Source organism: Trachinotus anak, unplaced genomic scaffold (genome assembly GCF_046630095.1).
Source record: "Trachinotus anak isolate AG129_WGS33_773 ecotype Australia unplaced genomic scaffold, CSIRO_AGI_Tana_v1 ptg000003l, whole genome shotgun sequence".
NCBI classification, from domain to species: Eukaryota; Metazoa; Chordata; class Actinopteri; order Carangiformes; family Carangidae; genus Trachinotus; species Trachinotus anak.
In genome coordinates this window covers 4,848,760-4,871,848 of record NW_027273854.1, presented here as the reverse complement: position 1 = coordinate 4,871,848, position 23,089 = coordinate 4,848,760, and the positions used below count along the sequence as shown (strand labels likewise).

The 23,089-nt window shown below is 46.0% G+C and overlaps 1 protein-coding gene across 1 annotated transcript in view; it reads right to left on the bottom strand.

Annotated features, from left to right (window-relative positions):
• Positions 1-22,555, bottom strand: part of vat1 (vesicle amine transport 1) — a 30,477-nt gene extending 7,922 nt beyond the window's left edge. Inside the window, exons 1-5 of the mRNA XM_071468118.1 lie at positions 21,888-22,555; positions 15,722-15,929; positions 4,751-4,921; positions 3,421-3,510; positions 1,016-1,257 (exon numbers count right to left, since the gene is read on the bottom strand). Of these exons, the coding sequence (XP_071324219.1) occupies positions 1,016-1,257; positions 3,421-3,510; positions 4,751-4,921; positions 15,722-15,929; positions 21,888-22,313 (1,137 nt within the window). The 5' untranslated portion in view covers positions 22,314-22,555. The remainder of the gene's footprint in view (positions 1-1,015; positions 1,258-3,420; positions 3,511-4,750; positions 4,922-15,721; positions 15,930-21,887) is intronic.
• Between the last annotated feature and the right edge of the window lie 534 nt (positions 22,556-23,089).

The window sequence follows — 23,089 nt, the reverse complement described above, 5'->3', positions numbered from 1 at the left end:
GAGATGGAGAGAGAGAGAGAGTCAATAACCTAAAGACAGAGAGAAAGAGTCTGATATGAAGAGCAGGCAGATGGAGGGGCAGAGAAAGAGCGTCAGATGGCGGAGAAAGACAGCGGGTGTTTCTCTCCGGCTGCAGTCACACAGGCCAAAATACTGACCAGCTCTGACTCCGACAACAGAAGATGTCAGCCTCTGACTCCCTCTTTCTCCCCGTGTTTTTCACACTCGCCCTATTCATATCTGCTCGCAGTGTTAATTTTGTCAGCAACAATCTGACTCTGTCTGGCTGGAGTGAGTTACGACGGAGGAGACACGGTGCTTCTTGTGGACAAACTTGTGGCCTGCTGAATGTGAGACTTGTTGAAGCTGGGCCACACCCAGCTCCTGCAGATCCCCACTCACCGAACACGCAGACCCACCTGATGTCTACACTCGTTCTGGGTGACTGGGTTGTAAGCACTTGGTTTAAAAAAAAAAAGCATTTCATTCATGTGTAAATGCAGCCATGTCACGGTGAATCACCTGGTCATTCAGCGTGAGGTGCACCGGGATGTGTTTAGTTACATTAACAACCAGGCATAAATGGACATTCAAACACAGGGGTTTTATTCTGGAAAAACACCTTTGAGTGGAGGTGGAAGAGGACATATGGCAAAAATTTCCTTATAGTGAATAGGGTGGATGACAAGGAAAATATAAAATTTCTTTTTTTATTATAGTGATATATAATGTGACATAGAAAATTAACTAAATATTCATCTGAAAATAGTTTTGTAGATAAAATAAACAGATGAGATTTGCTTTTGGTTTAAATTAAATATACTTTTACATAGGTAAGAAATCCACAACTGCCAAGAAGCAGTGAGTTTCAACACTGCCTCCAATGACCCAGTATAACCAGAGATATTAAATGGATTGCTGTCTTGGTAGAATTTATTATCTCTATAGGGCATATAGACAATTTAATCAACCCAGACACAACCCACATAAGAGACAATAACCAGTAGACACGGACCTGCTCAAAGTGCCAGGTGGAGTCGATGCGGGGCTTGACCTTGCCCTGCTTGTAGAGATCCAGGATGGTGTTCATGGCCTGCATGATGAGCTCCGTCTCCCCGTCCAGGTAGCCCAGGTGGAAGCCGCACACCGACTTGTTCCCCTGGATCAGGCTGAGCGTGTGGATGGAGAACTGGTGGTACCAGTTCTTGGCCACGGCGAACAGGTTTTTCTTCTGGCCCGCCAGCATGTTAGCTGCACCTGACAGAGGAGAGTGGGGGGGGATTAAGTCTCTCAAAGACAGTGCGTACATGTGTTTCTAGATCCCTGTGTATAACTGGTCTCCTAATAATGTGTTGTTCAGAAGTCTGATTCATTTCCTATCAAATTACCTTCCCTCGCTCCCACTTTCTCTCTTTTGCCCTGACCTGATCATCACCTTCACTTTTTTAGTGATGAAAAGTAACTTGACTATTAAATCGATGAGAAATAATTGACCATAGTTATATTAAAGGGGCTATGAGTATGTTTTTTCTGCCGCTGAAGGTGGGTTCTGGCCAGGAGCGGGTGGTGGTGATTGTCGCTTGACAAGAGCTTTGGCCATTGTTTTGTTTAGAAGAGGTTATAATGCGTCCTCTGAGCAGCGCTGCTCCTTCAGGGAAGAGTGGAGGAGGCCGGGGCTAGCTTGTTAGCATGCTAACTTCAGTAGAAGAAAAGACAGGAGAGAGACAAGAGTCAACATTAGCATTGCTGGCGAGCAAATGAAAGAAGTTTGATGCTGGAGTTGCAATGTTTCTTCTAGACTTTTAATTAAACAGCTGTTAATGCTAACGCTGGCTATGTAGCAATAGCAAGACTAACAAACAGCTTCTTTAAAGGAAAAACAGCCAAACTTTTGCTTGTTCCTGCATCAAATTTGATTTGCTGCCTTCACTGTTTTATGTTATTGAATGTGTGTTGGTGAAAAATGTTTTTCCACTTTTATGACATTTCATAATAATTGATAATAATAGACCAATTAATTATTTGGTGATTTGCCAAATCAACATTTACTCCTGTCGAGTGCCTCTGCTCATTAGTCCTGGTTCCACCTCTGTACCCTCACACCTTTCGTCCTGAAAACCACTTTAGCACCTCCGCTCTGACTGTCACCACATCACCTTCCCCTCCCTTCCTTCTGTGTTCACACAGCCTCCCATGCTCTCGATGTCCCTGCCTCTCTCTCGGGGGAAACAGGGGACACAAAGCGTGCTCTGAGAGAAGAGAGGGACCCAGCCTGCTACATTCAGACACATTCCAGGTTTCGTGTGCATAGAACGCCCATTGTTCCACCACGCATACTTCTGATAAGCTGGAAGAGAAGCAGCCAGCACAGAAGGACCGGGCGGGTAGGTTGGGGTTCTGTAGGGGTTAGAGCGGGTGAATGGGCGAAGAGAGGGGACTGGGGGGGGGGGGGGGGGGGGGGGCACCATGCTGGGTAGTGGGTTTTTGTGCAACATGCAAAGGCAAAGCCCTGTTCTCCATGGATGCCGACCCCGCCCACTGTTGCATGCACGCTTGTTCCAGATTGGCATCGCAACAGAGCGAGCGTAAAGTCCTTCCCACGGATGACACACAGCACACTGAGGACACAGACCTCTGCAGAGAGGTCACGCTGCCCACCAGGAAGCAGCTTTATTCCACAGCAAGTGTGGAAACCCATGTCCATATTTTATGGACTTTATTTGCTGAATATTCTTCAGCGGATGATGATAATGATTTGATTCAGCAAATGACTGAATTTGCAGCTGCTTTTCCAAAAATATCACACATGCTTGTGCTATTTTGCAATAGATTGCAGCAGTTCACATGTAAGATTGAAGAAAAACTAATGAGTGAAGGACATACTGGTCCCAGTCAGCACTAGCCTGTTCATGGGCATGTCTGTCAAGAGCTGCTAGCTTGCGCAGGTAACTTGTGCTTCCTACCGTGCTGTGCAGCTCTGCCAACAAACTTTATAAACCACATGTTTGGCTTTAGGCATTACATAAGACTTTGTGGTAACTTTGAAAACTAAAAATCTGGAGAAGCTTGGTTGGAGAGGCACATTCAGCCTCGAGGCAACTGCTGCACGAGAAGACTTTTCAGTTACAAGACGGTTGCCCGTGGAAGCTGAGGCTTGATTTTTATTTGACCTTGGTGCATTAAAGTGCTTCTGAATCTGATTATGTGGTGAGGGAAAGAGTGGGGACTGGTGAAACTGGCGAGCGTTCTTCCATCGCTGACCATATTTATTGTGTGCTAACTCTTGACTATTGTTGCCTAGTGAGGTCTTGGCTGAGCTGTCTTGTATCAGTAAGGATTCAAACAGAGCTGCTCCAAACGTCTTGTTGTATATTGAAAACTATTGATCAAATCTCTTGTAAAGGATTTTTTTTTACTTACCATAGGTAATAAGTTTGCCCATAGGCTTCAGCAGGTTGTAGGCCTTATGGGTGTCTGATCCTCCGAGAGGGTCCAGTATTATGTCCATTCCTGGAGCAGGAGACACAAGAAGCGGAAAGTTATCGCTGGTGTGAATTCAGAGAGCAGCCTGCCAAGTCTCCTCAGCAGCCCCCTCCACATGCCAGAGTTCACTGGGAATCGTGAGTGTAGCCAAGTTGTACCATGTTTACATGAAGAGGAACCCACACGTAAGCCAGGAGAGGAGAGGAGGAGAGCGGGGTGAGATCTTACTGGTTTTGTGTTTTCATTCTTGTCGCTGATAAGACAAGAGGGATAAAACACCCCCATCATTGTTCATTCCATTCCTGGGTGGACAGAATAACAAACCAACCTCTGCGCAGATGGTAAAGCATGGCAACCTAACTATGAAGGTTTCTCTGTGGCTTATTAATGTCTGGCCCTGTAGACTCAACCTTAATGACGATGCTTTGTGCCAGAGTGGACTCCTCAAATTGGGCTACCCCTCCTCGCTCTGTTAAACCCCGGCTCTATTGATTGTAGGAGGCTCACAGCAGGACGCCGCCTTGACCACAGCACAGATGAATTGACAGAGAGCCAAAGACAGGGGAAAAGGTAGCGAGCTGGGCTGCACATTGATCCAGGCCTCTAATTAGAAACATTCTGTCTCAAGTGTCAGTTCTTGCTCTCTTCTTAACTGTCTCTGTCTGTCTCTATCTGTGCTACAAAGAACAGAGATGGGTTGGAGAGCTGACTATGAAATGAGCCTCCAGCATAATAAGAGTCTCCAGCACAGCAGTAGGCAAAAGAAGAAACAGGAACTGGACGTTGCTCCATTTTGCTGAAAAGCAGCATTTTTTTTGTGGCCTATCAGTGAGTCCAGGGCCACATCTACATAAAACTCTGCATATATGTTACTGATGGTGATGAGAATCCAAACAGTCACCTCTTAGTGCAGTGAGTTTCCTCGGTAGGGAAAATGACTCCCTATATGGCAGCTAAGACTACTGAGGATTGTGTCACCAAAAAAAAAAAAAAACATACAAAATTGTATGAGAATGTATCATCTCACTGTCTGCACTTTGTTTAGCACTGTTTGAAAAATGCTGCAGTCACACAGTATTGCTTTGTGCCAGTGGGAATATATTGATCTGGACTATGAAACAATCTCAGTGCATATTACTGTAAATCCTGATTTAGAGGAAGTTTACACCGGGCCGTTTATCTTACATTACTTCTAATCGCACAGCCCTCCACACACAAACTCCTAAGTTAGAGCTCCTCCCCCAGTGCACATGCTCATGTGCCTCACCTTTCGGGCTGATCTTGCGGACTTCCTCCACATAGTCCTTGGTGCGGTAGTCGATGGGATGCGTGACTCCGCCCTGGCTGATGGTCTCATGCTTGCTGGCTGACGCTGTGCCGAACACAGTCACATCCTTCACCGTCTTGCAGAGCTGGGTGGCTGCGATACCCACACCACCTGATGGAGGAGGGGTTGGGTTAGTGCATAGCCATGTTTGTAACAATCAACAGTATATACAGCTGTTCCTGGTCTCTCTCTCTTCTCCATCTCACCCCCACACCACCCACTCTTTGTCCTCTTAAACCCAACCGGTCGAGGCAGATGGCCGCCCACCCTGAGCCCGGTTCTGTTGGAGGTTTCTTCCTGTCAAAGGGGAGTTTTTTTGCTTGCTCTTTGTGGGAGCTGCTGGGCTCCTCTCTATAATAATATAAGCTCTTGACCTTACCCTGTAAAGTGCATTGAGATAATGTATGTTATGAGATAGCTCTGTACAAATAAAATCGAATTGAATTGAAAATTGAATGATATTATGACTTCTTCTGCTAAGGCCACTGACAAAAGATGAACTGAGTCTGGTTGTTCAGGGCAACAGCAAGAATTCCCATCCCACATGTGTTTTCTTTGGCCCGTAAATGTGATCTACATTATTTATTGTCCCAAACAAGACAGCCAGAAACAGCGTGGATGTGTTTTGCTCAGGGGTATGTAAAGAGCGCACTGAACACAATCAAATTACCCCAGCTGGCCTTGGGGAGAATAGACACCCACACACAGATGCACACACACACACACACACACACACACACACACACACACACATATCCAACTCTGGAGAAAGTCTCCATTGTAGCTCAAATGACACATCTACTTTTTTTTTTTGGTTCCCTTATTCAAAACAACCTGCCTTAAATTCCACAGGATGAAAAAATGTGTCTGAGGTATCTGTTTTGTTGGGAAAGGAGAGGACATTCTATCACAAATTACACAAACACAGCTCCTTATGACCACGCCAGCTGAAAACTAAATGTGCTACATTGTCCAAGAAAACTTTTAGAAGACAACGTGCTGTAGGTCTGCGCGCTCCAGATATCTGTGTTTGTGTTCGCTGTATTTAAACGTATGTACACAGTTGTGGCGAATGCCTCAGCCAGTGTTTGCTGAGGCAGCCGGAGCAAGAAGTAATAGGTTACTGATAAGCAGTTGCTCGTTTGAAACGGAGGCCGACTTGAGGACTTGAAATGAAAGGCATCCATAAAGGTCATTTATGCCTGACCAAGTAAAGAGCACGTCTTATCTGATACCAGAGAGTTAAGCAACACAAAGCGACATGTGCATTTAAATAACATTTCTATTGGCGTGGCTGGGCTGCTGGACAGGTTTGGATTAAATGAATGATGAAACCATGATCTGCTTGCTCACACAGGCAGCTGAACCCAAACATTTAGTGAGCACGCCCAGTAAGATCGTCAGGGAAGCAGGAGGACACACACTCACACACAAACATGCACACACATGCATGAGAGGGCCTTTGCAGGAAGATATATATATTTTTAATTTGGTGCATTTCTGATTTTATCACATGAAGTCAACCAAAAGCTCTTTTTCCTTTGTCCTTCTAAACTGACAACGGACACAGAGACACTTGTTCTACAGTCTGGGTTTGAGTAACTGACCCTGCAATTGCACAGTTATTCACTTGGTTAATTTATTTTTATAATATATGATCGTTTATATCTACTAAATATCTTAATGTCAGTACTATCATGTCTATATATCAGCTGTTTGAGCAGAACATTAGATAACACTGATGCACCTCTGGTCCCTTCATTTCTGCATAAAAATAACTCGGAGGCAACGAGCCACCCGAAGAGCACAATTTCCTCAGTGATATCCTGGCAGTTCCTCTCTGTGGCTGCATTATCACATGAAATCAGCACTGACACAGGCCAAAAAAAAAGAAAAAAAAGAAGTGAGATCTAATGATAAGATTAAGACTAATTCAAATAATCCTCTTTATTAATCTCTGACCAGAAGTCGCTCAGTGTGAATAGGACAGGTTTGTTTCAGAGCCTTTTACTGCCATTAAAAAAAAAAACCTCTAAGCATGTTGCTACAAAAATGTTCCCCAGATGAAAAAAAAAAAATAACTGATTTGAACAGATCTCTTCATCATCCTCAAGTCCAGTGTAAAAGACCCCCCCCCCCCCCCCAAAAAAAAAAATCTCTGATTGTGGTTGTCATCTCATGGACCGCCCTGCATCACTGTAATCACGCGTGAGGACGAGAACTGATGAGAAAACAAAATCAAGCTGTTGGATGTGAGTGCTGTGGCGGCTGCGTTATAACAGCACCATCTCTCCTTGTCCTCAGTGAGAAACCAGGTTTGCGTTGCCAGGGAAACCTCGGCCAAATTGCCGGCAATGACTGAGCAAAGGGAGCCATTTTGTTTCATTGACTGCTCTTCCCCTCGAACATGTAAGAGTCATCTGACGGCAAATCACAAGTTTGTCATTAGTTTTTATCTGACAGACTCGGCCAGTCCTTTCATTGGATCGACACCCACCTGTGAATAGGTGTCAAGGCCTTTGTGTGTTCAGGAGTAATTTATTTACAGTGACGTGATGTATCCGCAAACATATTTTTAGACATGTAAACACTAAGCAAATATGCATCTGTTTGCCTTTGACACACGGGGTTTAACTACACATGTGAGTGTTTCTGTGAGGTTTGAAGGCAGAGAGAGAGCAAAGTGAGAAATTGTTGAATATGCATTGTTTTTTCTTTGACGGCTGTTTTTTTTTTTTTTACTAAATGGCTCAGCCAACCCTGAGATACAGGTGTGAAGAAGTGTCCGACAGGATGATGCATCCATTAAGCCAGGCACCCGCATATTAATATTTAACCAAACGCTGCTGTCATAAACACAGCGACTCCCCTTCTGTGTTTACTTGATGAGGTCAGCGAGCGACGGGAAAACAACCACAGCAGAAATCAGTCTTTGTTCTTATCATATCGCTTTTTAAAGAAACAAAGAGTTACTTTCCAATCAAGCCTTAAATCACGAGTGGGATGACAAGAGAACAAATCAAAAGCTATTTGTAGAATCTGATATATTTGTTTTTAATCATTTGGGTGTGTAAAAATGCGTTTGCAAAGAGTTATTGCGCCCAGACAGGAAGAAGGTGCCTGATTTTGAATCCGCTGGAAAAAACTCCTGATCTCCCATCACAAGACTGCTAAGCTGGTGCCAAGAACCCCTTACCGCACCCCACCTCATTTCACAAATACACACACACACACACACACACACACATCCATACGTACATACATAGACACAGATCACAAGAGAGAGAGAGGAGCTGCAGCCTTGAACAGGCCTGAATGGCTGCTGCTGGTGTCTGCTAATCTTCACAAATATGCACAGAGATTAGTTCTAAACTTTTATCAACCCAGTGCTTTAGTTCCTGTTGTTTCCCTGGTTTCCTGATTTCTCCCTCTACAGCTCCGTCCTCAGACCAGAGTCATCTCTCTGGCAGAGTGTGATTTATGACCATCCACAAACACTTAACCATTGCTCGAGGAAGAGAAGGCAGCTTAAGCAAATTCTTGCTGCTAATTGCATTTGTTCTCCTCAAGACTCATCGAGTTGTTTACACTTGTCAATTAGGAAATGTAAAGAAAGAAAAAAAAAACTCCACCTATCTATTTTGTTTTTGTCTTCCTGGAGAAGCAGGATACACAACGGGGTTTTGTCTTTTCCCTGAATCCTTACATACTCACATTTTGGCACAAATTACACTTGGCTTCCATAACATTACTGTTAGCAGCGAGGAGGAATTTTCCCCCAAAACACGGAGGAATCCAGACTGACACTGAGGCCACTGTTATTGCTCCACACCCAGAGTTCAACAGCAGGGGCGGGTGGGGACATCAGAAATGTTTTTCAGATTCATAAAACAAAATAATGGGAAAGATAGCACGTCTGCCTCGTCCTCACTAACACATCTCTCAGTCCACGTCCTCTGATGATCTCACGCCACAGTATTTCTCAGCTGCATTAGCCATGCAGTGATCTCAGGTGTTAGCAGTAGGAGGAGGAGGGGCGGATGATGACGCCTGGTCGCCAAGTGGCTACTGTCAACACCAAAGAGATGACAGGTTCCTCACCTCCGAGCTCCGTGTTGTTTTCTTGTCTCGTTCCTTCTGCACCGATTTCCACGTTTTCCTGAAGGACTCTTGTCTTTCTTAACCTATCATTAGCCTGTGGCTGGCAGCGGCTGAGACAAAGTATGAAATACAAATGTGGACCCAAGCGTCTCCTCTTACCCAAACCGGCTGTGGCGGCGTGACAACATCAACAAACTGAGCCGAATAAATGAACATTTTATTGCCTCAATAACAGAGTTCAGATGTGAGTCCTGTAACAGTGATAGGAGCTGTGGTTTGGTGTTTGTGAATGCGCACTTTGAGGTATTACTCTGCATTATGTAACCTTGGTGTTTTTCTGGGATGAGAGAGTGTGTGTGTGTGTGTGTGGGCTTTAACAGCAGTGTAATGTGCTCTCTCAGATGGTGGATTTCTCTCCGTGCAGCATAGAGGAAGCCCAATTTTAGATCCTGAGTGAGTGAATTAAGGAAAAAGAAAAAAAAAACAAAACATCCTTTGCTTGTGTGTGAAGGTGGTCCCTGTGATTTCCTGAGTAAGGATTCACACACCGCTCACTAACACACACAGCACACAGAAACACACACAATATGCATCAGCATGTATAGACACAATAATACATTTTTGAACCCCTTTCTTTTCTTGCATAAACCCGTCTGCAGAATGAAACACGAGCTGGTGCACACTCATCCTGTTGTGCCACAAAGACACACAAACAGGTGTTTCACATACACCTGCGACTGCACGTGGTGGTTAGGCTAGGGGGGTGGGGGTGGGGTGGATGGGGTCATTTGTCAGTGCGTTGATGAGAGCTTGTGATTGGCGGGTCGGGTTGGAGGTTGCCCTGGTTTCCCTCTCCTATCAGTGCAGCTGATCTGCCGCCGGCGATGCCAGACCCGGGGAACACAGAGACGGTTCACCCACACAGCCCAGACTCCCGCTTAGTGGTCAGACTGAATTAGCATTCTCTAAACTAGGGTAAGACCTCCCGAGCAGACAGACTGAGGGGAGGGGGAGGTGATGGAGAGGAGAGGAAACCATTTTCAAGACACATCAGACTTTTATCGCAGCTCCCAGGAACAATGGATCTATAAAAGTGAGAGATGTAACTACACTTGAGCTCATCTTTAATAGCAAGTGGCTTTGTCAGCCAGTGAATAATGAATGAGAACAATAATCCAGGAGGGAGTCCTGGGAGAAATAAGATACATAAAAATCCTTCTTTCCTTATAGTGTGCAAATTTTTTTTTCTGCAATAATTCTTCCTCCAAAACATTATCTGGCTTCGCATTTTTTCAACCCCATCTGCAATCAGCTGTGCACAGAGGCTCGTTACGCCTGAGGCCCTGCCTACAGGTCTGACAGCAGCCATGAAGATCTGCTCCAGGATGAGGCTCTCATTCGCCAAACCCAAGAGATCCAGCCACCTGTTCTGCCTACTTTAGACACTGACAGTGCACTTTGAACAGCACACACGCTTCTCTAGGCTTGTGGCACAGATACAGTGTGTTTAATGTCAGACTAAGTTCACTGAGTTGCCAAGTGGGAAGAGGAGTAATTTCATTTATCCATGGTTCAAGATGTTTATATTCTGCAGAGATATAGTGACAGCAAAGAGGCAGATACAAATGAGAGTAACTGTGTGAGAATATATCCTTTTTTTTTTTTTTTTAACAAAAATACAAAGATACAAGCTTCTGCAAAAGGCTTCAAATCCTGTTTTATGTACCTATGGTCAATTTTGGATGAATTTGGCAACCATGACTCAGCGTTTTCTCCCCATTTGCAACAACAAAGTTTCCTGAATAAGTTGAAGTAATTAAAAGTGATGGCCATAACCTTTATTTGAAGTGTTGATATCAACAAGAAGATATATTTGTGGTTTTAAGAACCAAAAACCATCTCAATGTAGTTTTACATCTCCTCTCTCAGGAGCTTTAGTATCAACAGCTCAGGGAGCCAATCAGAAGAGAGGCTCTAAAGCTCTCTTCTGATTGGCTGACTGTTTTAAGAGTGATCTAATAAAAATATAGCAGATTTCAGGTAAATCATCCAAACCAAATCCTGCAAGGTTAGATGCTGGGTCCAGGTGGGCGGGGTTTGGGGCATGGCTGAGAGCAGTGACTGCTTTGTTGTGACATCACAAAGTTACAGAAGTCCTGACGGCTCATTTTAAGGCTCAGTTCCTGAATACAGGCTGTGTGCATTTCTCTGTGGACTGAGGCTTTGATACTTTCACAGTATTAAATAGAAGCTAGACCTGCTTTATAATCAGAAAACACATGGACATCTCATTATATACAATATAGGATCTTTAATTTATCCAGGAGAGTCCCTTGTTTTGATGTTAAAGGACACTGAGGATAACACAGAAAGAAAACTTTAAAACTTGGATTTTAAAGAGGGGAATCAGCAGTTTACCATTAACCAGGACTTAATCTGTCCACTGTGGCCGCTGTCACCGGTCCCTCTCACTTGCAGCAGCTGGAAGCCTCACACATCAAGTATTTCCGGAGAATCCCCAGTGTAACCTGGTGTAGCTCAGTCAGATACACTGACACTGCAACAAGAAGCAGCTGCACAAGAATGGAAGCCACCGTAATTGGCTAGTGAGGAAAATAAAAGGTTTAGTGATGGCCAGTAGAAACGGCGCTCTGAAGGTGTGTGGAATCCAGCACACAAACCTCGAACACACGGCTGTGGAGCTTTATGAGAGGAGATGACCGATAACATATGACACTTAATAGATCAAAGCACCTTCCTGTGCCATTAATGACAATGTGTTCCTCCAGTTGGAATTAAACCACAAACCCTGGCAGCGTTGGTGCTGAAATGTCAAGAGGTGACTAAGGCCGTGAGGTGAAATCATCTGATAAATTGATGACACAGGCTCCTGCAGCACCACCTAATTCATATTATGCATTCCACATCAGCAGCACAATGCCTGACGCTAGACGTCGGCCTGCAGTCACTCAAGATCTCATAAATAAAACCGACTGGACGTCATCACTGGCAGCAGCGGAGCCCCATATGTATGCAGGAATGTGTAGTGTGGGTGTGGTGGCGGGGTGGCTGGCCGGGGTTCATAAACACTAGGACCAGTTCAGGGAGAGGTCAGAGGAAAAGCTGTTGGCCGGGCACCGTGGAAGACCCGCGAGATACAGTACATCCAAATGTCACTTAACTTCCCCCCGCCCAAGCCCTCTGGGGAAAACAAAGGGGGAAACGTGCGCACGTTCCCCGATGACGAGGACTCGAGCACGGATGTGGCGAGGTCACGCAGAGGGAGCGGAGGTTACGGAGGGCCGGAGGGGGAGGAGGAGAACGGAGGATGCAGATGTGCGGTTGGAGTAGAGAGGCACGATGGGAGGAAACACAACAAGCTATTGTTTGGAGAAGGGAGGACAGGAGCGGACCCACGAGAGAGGCAGCTGAGGACTATTCACCAGAGTTTACTTACACACACACACACACACACACACACAAACATGACCAGCTGATAGAGTCTCAGCACCAGTCAGACTTTCACCACTGGTCATCCGATCCTGGAGTGTAAAGGTCACCACACTTTCGAGGAAATCACGTTCAGTTACAACATCATTTATAAATGATGAATTTCAGAATCCCCATTTCAATACCTGTTGAAGATGGTGATATTATAAGAATATTACTACATTTTCTAATTAATTTGAGTGAATTATCTGTTTAGCTGCAGGTTCCAGGGACATTGGGGACAAGGTAATCTAAAAGTAATTGAAAGGAGGCTGCTTATTTTCCTAAAGTAATTAAATCAGCGGATTATTATGAGAATAAACAGGTCAACCGTGAGACGGGCCAAGTGAGGATGAGCCCCCTCGGGCGTTTACTAGAAACATGCACTGATGAAAAGATTTATGACAGTGGAGGAAAAGACACTGCGGCCGCTTCGAGAAGAAGCTGTTGATCTCACACGAGCCTCCAACCCAAATCAGACTGAGCCTCTGTGCTCTGCACCACTGCTGCTTCTCGCCTTTGCAAACAGGCCCATGCAGTTAATCTCGTGTAAAAGCTCACCACTGTATCTTTGCTCAACATGAAGTGGTCTCGCAGGAACGCAGTGTTGTGAAGGCACACAGAATTATTACTGAGTAGCTGGATGCACGACTTCATATGCAGTTGAGCCTTGTGAGACGGTCTAATGAGGTGAAGCAAAGCCGTGCAACCACACACCAATACTGTCTGTGGTCAAATGGGCTGTTCACTGAGCTGTGGGTGGGGTGGAGTAGAAACAGACTACTTGTTAATTATTGTTGCATAATCAGAACACAAACAAAAAAATGCTTTAATTTCAGACGCGTTGCTTTAAATTGATTTTGAAGTGGAATGAGGAATTCTAAGCAAGGCACTAGTGGTGGTTGTTCCACATCTTCATGTGATGCATTACAACCAAACAAGTGACGTTTGAATGGGTGAGTCTGAAAGTAACAGCAAGTAATCAGAATACATGGTTGAAAACAGGGTCAGGATGTTCACGAGGGGCAGCAAGATAAACCTGAGGAGTCACGAGGACTAGGAAAAAAGAAAAAACTAAAATATTCAAAACAAAACTGATTATTTTGTTTGGTTTTTTTTTCTTAGAAAAATACTGGAGAGTTACACTGAACCACGCCCTCCGGCTACATTCCTGCAAGTGTGCAACTAACAATTGTTTTTATTATCTTCTAAATGTTTGGTTTACAATATGTCAGAAAATACACTGACGTCTTCAGATTGCTTGCTTTGTCCGACCTACCGTCCAAAATGCAAAGATATTCAGCTGACAACGATGTCAAACTGAGCAGATCAGCAAAACCTCACACGTGGAATCAAGTTTTGCTTGATGAAAAAACTTTTTTAATTGATTATCAAAAGTGTTAACAGTTTAAAAAAATATTTTTCACTGGTTTATATATCCAGCACCACATTGCTGGACACAATCTTGCTAAAATAAAAAGCCCCAGCACTGGAATACATTTACTAAGTAACGTGTCACCCTTGGTTGCAATTTCCGTCTTAATATTAAAAATATAAGACACAAGCACAGATGCACAGGGTCACAATCTTGCTTCCTCTCTCTCTCTGAGCCTGTCACAGCTGATACCTTTGATCTCTCTAATCAGAGAACATCAGGAACAATTTCTGACAGACTCAGGGGTGGGACCCCCTACCCCTCCTCTACACACACACACACACACACACACACACACACACACACTCATGTGAGCTGTGCAGCCCAGGGAGACGCTGTTCAAGAGAACAATGTGCACATCTCACACGCTGGTGACACCTTTTTTCACAAGAGGTACGACCACCATGTGCACAGCGATCACAAAGGTTTTGAGGTCTCAACAGAGCAGCGCTGCAGAGCGTACAGTATGATAATTATTTACACATGAGGAGAATGACAGAGTGCAGGCAGGCAGACTGTTAAGCAAATGTTTTTGTCATAGGCTCAGAAATGTGCTTTTACAATCCTGATGTCCGGACAGCTGGCGAGCCGAGACTGGCAGCCTTCCCTGAGAAAACCAGAGACGCCGCCTCGGCCGAACCAGCAGGGAGAAGTGTCTTACACCACACTTCCACAGCATTCCTCCTATAGCAAACATGCTCCGCTCAGAAAACCTCTGGCAGTGTGTGCGTGTGTGTGTTCACAGGGATGAGTGACATCAGCTGGATGATATTGTGTGCGCAAACATTTGGGATTCCTCTGTGACCACCGATCCCACAACTATGAGTCTGTTAGCTGTCATTCAGCTCAGGGGAAACTACAGTTTAATGTTAATCTTACAAATTCATTCATTTTTAGCATTATTGTGTTAATGCCAAGGGACATATCCACCAGGCGTTGGCGGTCTCCCACAGCTCTCCGGCATTTTTTTGTCTCCCAGAGAGAAAACAGGCTCAGGTTTCATCATTTTTTGAATCCCTCAGACATCTGCACCTACACACTGTCCCAAATGTCAAGGGATCTCTTTGTGGCTCCCTTTGCACAGAAAGAGTGGGAACCAGAGGAAAAGTGAGAGCTGCACACCGGCTAATAGCAAGGGAGAAACCAGGGGAGAGCAATTTTTTTGTTTTTTTGTATTTTTGGCTAATGCACTTCCATTCTCTCCAGCTGGCCTGACTGTGTAAACACAGCAAAATCAAATGCTCTCAAACTCTGTGCATCACACCCCAAAACAGGTGCTTCTACTCCCTCAATCCTCATCTTTTTTTCCCACCCACTCACTCTGACCTTTGACCTTACAGTGCAGGTGGCAGGTGCTGCAGAATTAGTGCAGAGAGTCAGCTCGCGGAGCCATATCTCACACTAATGAACAATGGGACCTTTTCCAAAAGCAATCATTTATATAGTAAAAGAAAAGCATAAACAGGAGACGGAGAGAGGGAAAGGGTCTGGTAAATATTACAGAATGTTTCCCTAATAAGTTTGCGTCTGTTTGTGTTGAGCTTTTGCAGAGGATTTCTACTCTAGTAGATCTGCCTCCTCGTGACAGAGCAGTTACAACTGCTACACTGAGATGAAACTGATTAAATGTGGTTTTCAGTTGCAGCATTACAACATCAACTTATACTGGAACTTGTTATTCATAGCTACAGCAGCAAACAGAAACACAATGCTGGTTTTAGTTTTCGAATTAATTATTAATCAATCTATATTGAATCCAACCATCAGTGAAATTAATGACCTTTCACGGAGAGTGACGTAGCCAACCCCAACCTAAGGCTGAGATAAAACAGGAGAGTTTAATTTCGTCCCCTGTGTGCATGCATTTGTATTTTTTGTCTCTGCACCTGCAGCAGCGTGGACGAGGACGCTCTGGTTGGGCCGGAGGTTGCCGAAATCAAACAGCATCATGTAGGCGGTGATGTAGTTGACAGGAAGGGCCGCCGCCTCCTCGAAGCTCATGCCCTCTGGGATGAGGAAGGTGTGGCTTGCCGGCACCACCGCCACCTCCTGCCAGAGCCCGAAGCGGTTCAGCACCATCACCTTGTCACCGACCTGGAACAGAAAAGAGAGGGAGATGCGGGCTGAATAAAGGTGAAGCAAAGGGCTCTCAATCTCCACCTATTTGCAGTCAATGAAAACTAATGGAGTGCTAATGCCGTTTTTAGCTCACGTAACTTGGTAAAGTAGGATTTGATCTAAAAACCAGTGAAAACAGCTAAATATCACAAGTTGTGACAATAAGAGTGTGAAAAACTGGTAAAACTGGAGGGAGGAAGTGAAGAGAAACAGTGAACTGATACTACTAGGCTGAAATGAGCAGCTTCTGCAGCTCAACCTTAACCAAACTGACCCAAACACTAACAGTTTAACTTATGTAAAGGAAACATCCACTACTGGATCAATAACAGTTAAGAAATAATCAGTTTAAATGAAATTGAGTTCAAGTGAACACACTGGTGTCAGTGGTGGGCGGTAAACAGATGACAGGGTGCTTGAGTTCATCTGAGCGGGACAATGACCGGGAACATCTGACACAAAAGATTTGGGGGCCGTGGCTCTAATGCACCGGAGAAGCAGTGAGATATTGAACTGTTCTGCAATTATCCTCTTCTAAATAGCTGAGATCTGTATGGACCACATGAACCTGGGGGTGTTACCAACCGAGCCAAGGATAAAACTTTGCTTTCAATAACATGAGGTCAGTGCTACATCCACTGTACGGTTACATCATGGGGGGATATTGGAGTTTATAACCACTTTTTAAAACTACTTTATTAAACCAAAATTCGATTCTACCATATTAATAAACGAAGAGGATCCACTGACAGTTCAGTGCCTCGGGAGGTTTCGCCACTGGAGCCTGATGTAGCTTGGAGCATCCCGCCGTCTGCAGCCCCACGGTGTCTTTGGCGAGATGATGCGAGCAGTGCAGCAGGAGCAGTAAGAATGTGGTTTACTGTTTTGCTTCCAACAGCAGCAGACATGCAAACATGCAGCCACATCGTCCAACAAACCTCAAGCAGTTTGCTCTTGACGAGTGCAAGCAAACATGGCGAGCGATAACCCACAGCAGAGGGAGAGTAGCAACCGAGGCCCTGTTGACTTAAGAGAGAAGAATAGAGAAGCTAACGTGTTGAATGGCCAGTGTTGTGTAGTATTTTTCTCTCAGCTGGAGTTTGATCAGGGAAATGTCAGAATCTGTCTTTATATGATGAATGATGTCATTATCATCTCATCAGCCTCTATTGTGACAGTGAAGCCACAGGCGTCACGTCCCGGCCGCCACCTTATCAACCTCATCCCAAACTATCCTTATCAAAGCAGGATCCCCCGATTCACAACTGTCTCTTTCCAGAAGGACGAACCCCGATGTAAGCCCCCCCCGCCCCCCCCAAAGCACCCTCGCTTACCAATCAGGAGAGCTCACTCGAGGAGCACAGGAAACAGAGACAACTGCAGCATTATAAGTCTCTTCCTGTTTTCTTCCTCCCCCCCTTATCCACCTCTCTCGACACTGCTCTCCCCACCCGCCCTGTTTCCATTCTCCTCACTTTTTTCTCTTCCCTTCTTTCTCTTTCACTTCCTGACTCCTTTTCCTCTTACAACTTTAGAGCGTCTTCCTTCCCTTTCTCCAGTCTCATCCTGTCTGCGTCTCGGTTTCATGCCGCCTCCTCTGACGCGCCCTCTTTCATCCCCACTCCTTCACCCTCCGCTGTCTCATTCTGTCTTCGCCGTTCTCTTTCTTCTCTCCCTTGCGAGGAGTGTCCCGTATCCCCTCTTCCTCATCAGCGAGACAGGACAATGGGGCCCATCTTCTCCCCTGGCTTCTCTCCACTCATCAGAGTCCCTGCCAGATTCTTCCCCATGGCTGAGCATAAGACAAGCTCTCTCCTCCTGGGAACAAACCCTCTCTACCCGGGCCTCTCTAATGGTCTGGAGGGAGCCATGCGCCTCGCTGTCTATCCACTCCAATTAGAGAGATCTCCCTCTCTCTTTCTCTTTCAAACTCCCATCTTTCTATCTGAGGCCGAGTCATTCAGTTTATTTCCAAAAACTATACTTTCACTTTTTCACCGAGGGCCACGTCTCTATCTCTCTCTCCTTCCCTTTGTTGTCCATGCTGACTCTCCCATCTCCATCTCCTCTTTTCTTTTACTCTCCGAGTCTTCAAGCTCATCAGCCTTGCTGGTTTAATTGGGGGTACAGTGTGCCGCAAATCGATAGATGGAGGAGTTCAGGCTTTAACAGGAAACACACACACACACACACACACACACACACAAACATGACTCACACATCGCATTCAAATGCATCTGCAGCTATTCTTCTGTGCCCACGTAAAGCATGCGAGTTACTGTCAGTCAAACATAAACTGTTAGGAACATTCAAGGCCGAGCGAACCAGCCTTGTGACACTTGTGTTACAACATCTTTGCAGGGTGATACACAAGCGCACACACAGCCGCTTCTCGCATTTCCTTTCTCAGCCTTCATGCCACTGCATCTAACATAGTCAAGGTTGGGGTCACTGGTGTGTGTGTGTGTGTTTGGTGGGGGGGGTTGTGGTGAACAAAGACGCTTCCAGTTAACTGTATATGAACAGAATTAATCAGACAGTGATTCAGTTTTGGGGTATGCAGGGCCTCGGAGTCAGCTGCTTCGTGGCTTTGGAGATTTGATGATCTCAGCAAAAAATTATCAGAGAAAAAAAAAAAAGGGGGGGGGGGGGGGGGAGCTAAATTTCTGATACAGTGTTCCTGAGTCAGGTTGAGGCAGGAGATGAAGGTTAAATGTATCACAGCCCTCGTGGCTCCGGTAAACACAATTAAAAGACAACATAATATCTCCCTGGTGTCAGTGTAGGCGTTGTTGTGCTTTATCACCTTAGATTAAAAAAACAAGCCACGCCCCACTCGCACACAGCAACATCTGTGACAGGAGTGCCTACTTATAATGCTTTTTCTTTTTGCACTCCATTGTGCAGATCACCATAACATGCAAAACAGAAACATCTGATTTTCTTGTTTAACCCGTCTGCTTCTGGCCAGCTGTCGACGGGCCATGTAGAGTGTGAACGCAGGATCCAAGTGCTGTGATGAGGTGAGATGGACACGCAGGATGGAAGGGCAGAGATAGAGATGTCCCGAAGGATAGATGGGTATAAAGAGAAGGAGAGCGGATGGCATGACAGAGGGATTCACCGACAGCACAACTGATGGAGGAAGAATCAAGGGATTATACTAAGAAGGGAGAGATAGATAGAGAGAGGGAAGGAGGGATGGAGGAAATACCAGACTGACAATGTAGGCCAGAGGGAGGTAATTGAGAACATATGGGTCAGATCCTACCAAAACCCAGAGAGGGGAGAGAGAGGATGAAAAATGAGAGTTCTGCAGAAAAAAAGTGCTGATGTTCGGTGTCACAGGAGCTTCGCCGTGATTTGTGATGTTTCCCGTCTTTCCTTCGCTTACTCACCGTGATACTTTTTCCCCGCACTCCCTCGTAGGTCATTTCGGGTGAGTTCATTGTAGTAGCTATTACTTCACTCAATTTTATTGTCCTTTTTTAAAGGGACGCCGGATCAGCAGCAGTTATTGGAAGACTCGCCTCTGAAAATGCCTCATCTATCTGTGTGGGAAAGCAGCAGCCACTGACACTGGAGAACACAAGGTCCAGGACTGCATCGAAATGTTGGAAAGATGAAATAAAAATCAATCCCACTTTGCTCAGCCGCTGGTGTTTATGTTGCATTATCTAATTAAATGGCAAAGCTCTGAGCAAACATTCAGACACACCCATTACTGTATGTCTTTGTTTGCATACATGTGTGTGTGTGTGTGTGTGTGTGTGTGAGGGAGACAGAGGAGGCTGATGGAGCCGCAGAGAAGTGACTTGCCTCCCAAAAATCCGGTGCCATCAGGTTCAGCACATTCCCTCTGAGTCAGCTGCCAAAAGATCTCAGAGATCTCCATCCATTAGCAAGATTGGCTCTTAATTTTATAAGCTAAAGGCTACAAGGGGGTGAGGGAGTGTAAGGCCTTGATGACAAATTGTGCATTTGTGCATGTGTGTGTGTGTGTGTGTGTGTGTGTGTGTGTGTGTGTGTGTGTGCCTGACCTTTAAATCCAATCTACATCACTGACAATGTGGAAAGAAGCAATAAAGTCTTTTAGAGACACAAGTCTTCTGACCTTCCCTGATCCCTGGCTGACCCCCCACCAATCATCCTCCCATTCCCCTGCACAGACTCCCCTCATCCACACGGATCCACGCTTGACAGACACATGTGCCACTCCCAGCCAGATGCACGGATCCTGCACTTGCGCCGCACATGTGATCAGCGTGTGTGTGTATGTGTGTGTGTGTGTGTGTTTATGGCCGATGTGAGAAAATGCGGTGCTCTTACAACAAGCGTGAGTCAACACGGACCGATGTGTAACATTTAAGGCTTTGTGGCTTAATTGTCTCACCAGAGGCGTTGCCGTGGTGATTCCAGGAGGCACACACAGGCCTGTGACTCATCAAGCGGCAGATAATCCTCTTCAGTCACCACACCAGCCCCCCTGCTGAGCCTGAGTCGTTTTTGCGTTTTGAACTTTAATCGCGACATATTTTTGACATATATACCATATATATATATATATATATGTGTTTTTTAAACTGAAGTTATTGGCTCTGTGTTGACAAAGAGGGCGACTGATCCCGTCTCCTGTGCCATGCTGTCTGTTGCGTCGCGCCTCGCCCTTTCCGCTCGGTGCGTCTTTGCGCCACCGTCGCTCCCGGTAACAAAAGGCGCCGTTGACTCCCGGTTCGCCACCGGTGTCAAGTCAGCCATATTAACACCGGAGGCTCGTCGTGCTCTCCAAAATAAAGTCCCTTATTAATTAACAGTCTGGAAAGCAAAGTTGTAGGAGTAACATGAACCGAAGTGGCGTTTTATTGTTTGTCATCCAAATATGTATTTTTTTTACAGTTGTATTTAGAGCCATGCAGGCCATAGCAGGATAAGGTAACTGCAGACCGGGCCTATAGCCTATGCGTGTAGCCTATATGACCAAATTTTGCACCGCCAGTTTGTTATATTATAATTCAACATTTTGACATGGTCATTTTCCCCTTTTTCGTGTTTTCATCGCCCCTCTTTTGGTCACCACAGAAAAAGACAAAGGCAACGCTCGACTTTAAAGCTTTAATTTTGAAGGCGGAACGGTCTAATTTCCGGTTTTATCATGGCTGTCTCTGGCTGACTTGACGCAGCTCTCCGCGCCTTGGCGCACATCAAAGCGCGCACAGCGTAGGTGCAGCCAGGGCGGCGGAGAGCTTCCCACGGCTTCGCATTGTGTTCATTTAGACTTTATATTTGCAGCACACAAGACACAAGACGCATCCACCCCCCCACCCCCCCACCCACCCCCCACCCCCCACCCCACCCCCCCACCCCCCGGGCACCTGCTCTGTCGCGGAGCTTTCACCAAAGTTGCTCATGAGCGCGCACAAGCAGCGCAATTTGAGAAGCGGGGAGACAAGAGGGGCGACACCTGCTGCTGGTTTCATTGTGCTCAACTTGTGTCCCTTTCTTACTTTGGTTTCCTTCTTAAGACACAGAAATGCATCATGAAGACAGCACCAGGCTTCAATGCTTTTCTTCTTGACACAACAAGTGCTGTCTCCTCTCTGCGCAGGAGTGGATGAATGGAAGAGCAGCTACCGCGCGTCAAACACCAACTATAAAGCCAGTTTTCGTTATTAACCTGCTAATGTGTCGATTATCGGAACTAACGGCCTTACACTGATTCAATCACGGGCCTGTGTGTGACAGTGGACGGCGCCGCTGCCACTGCCCGAGCAGCCAGCGCAGCCTGACACGCCCATGTCCAGATGTAGCTGCTCAGCACCAAAACCAAGCGAGGCCAACATTCATCTTTTAAACAATCAAACTCCCACAGACACGCAGCAGAGGGTGACTTCAAGTGGCAAGAAAAAAAAAAAAAGCAGAGTCATGTGCGCTTACTTTTCTGTCTGTCACTTCTTCCCCGACAGCCTCCACCACCCCGGAGCACTCCATTCCCGGGGTGACCGGCGGGGATGGCAGCCGGTCGTACAGCCCCTGTCTGGCCATCAAGTCGGCGAAGTTCAGCCCGCAAGCCTTGACCCGCACCAGGACCTCGCCAGCCTTGAGCGCCGGCTTCCCCTTCTTCACCTGCAGCTTGACTTTATCATAGCCCCCGTAGCCGGTGAGCACCAGAGCGCGGTAGGTGAACGCCTCCTCCTCGGGGACCTTCTCGGTGGTCGCCGCGGGGGTAGCCGCTGCCTCGGCGGCTGCTGCGGGAGCGGACTCCGTCTTGGGCGACTCGGTTTTGGGCTCCTCCGCTGGTTTGGTCTCCTGCTTCTGGTCCACGGCGTTTTGCTGCTGGGCAGGTGCGTCCTCTCCAGACATCGTGCAGGGAGCTGTGAGACACTGGTGAGTGTAGAAAAGAAATACTCAGAGGCTTTTCACTTCTTGTGCTTTTGTTGCCGTGGACGGGCTCGTTGTGCGGCTGCGTCTGCTTGCCTTGCAAATCAAAGAAACTGCGAGAGTCAGAGCTTCTTTTTCAGCAGTCTTGCATGGAGACACAAACCCCGACAAAGTGGGCTGATCAGTGGCCAGTGGCTGTCAACGCCGTGCTCTGACAGAGTGTGTGAGTGGGACGAGACAGAGGAAGGCTGGAAAACACGGAGAGCTGATGAAGCTCATGGATTGGCTTGTGTGATTGGGTGGGTTTGGCTCCTTTGGGTAGGGCTAGGCTATACGATGAGCCTATATTGCATCAAGCAGAGAGGTGATTTGCAGAAATGTCCATTATGGCTGAAAGGCAAATAAAGTTGCAACCAGCCTTTGCAAAATCAGTTTATTGCTGCAAGTCTCAATTAGATTATTAAGGTGATGTGGTTAGAGGAAATTAATAGCTCTCCAAATTCAGAAAGGCTTTTAATAAAGCCACAGATTTAGATCATTTTAAGAGTAACACCTTGAGAGACACAAGATGCCAATATAAAGTAAATGTTGTGCATTCATTTTTCATTCTGGGGCCTGTTGTTTGACATGCACGGTGCACTTCTGCCCCACAGATGTGATGAATAACACTGACAGTTAATGACTTAATATTTCTTTCATCAAGCCTTTGCTTATTCTTGTGCTTGTTTACGGCTGCATGTTTCACAGTGAGGTTTGTG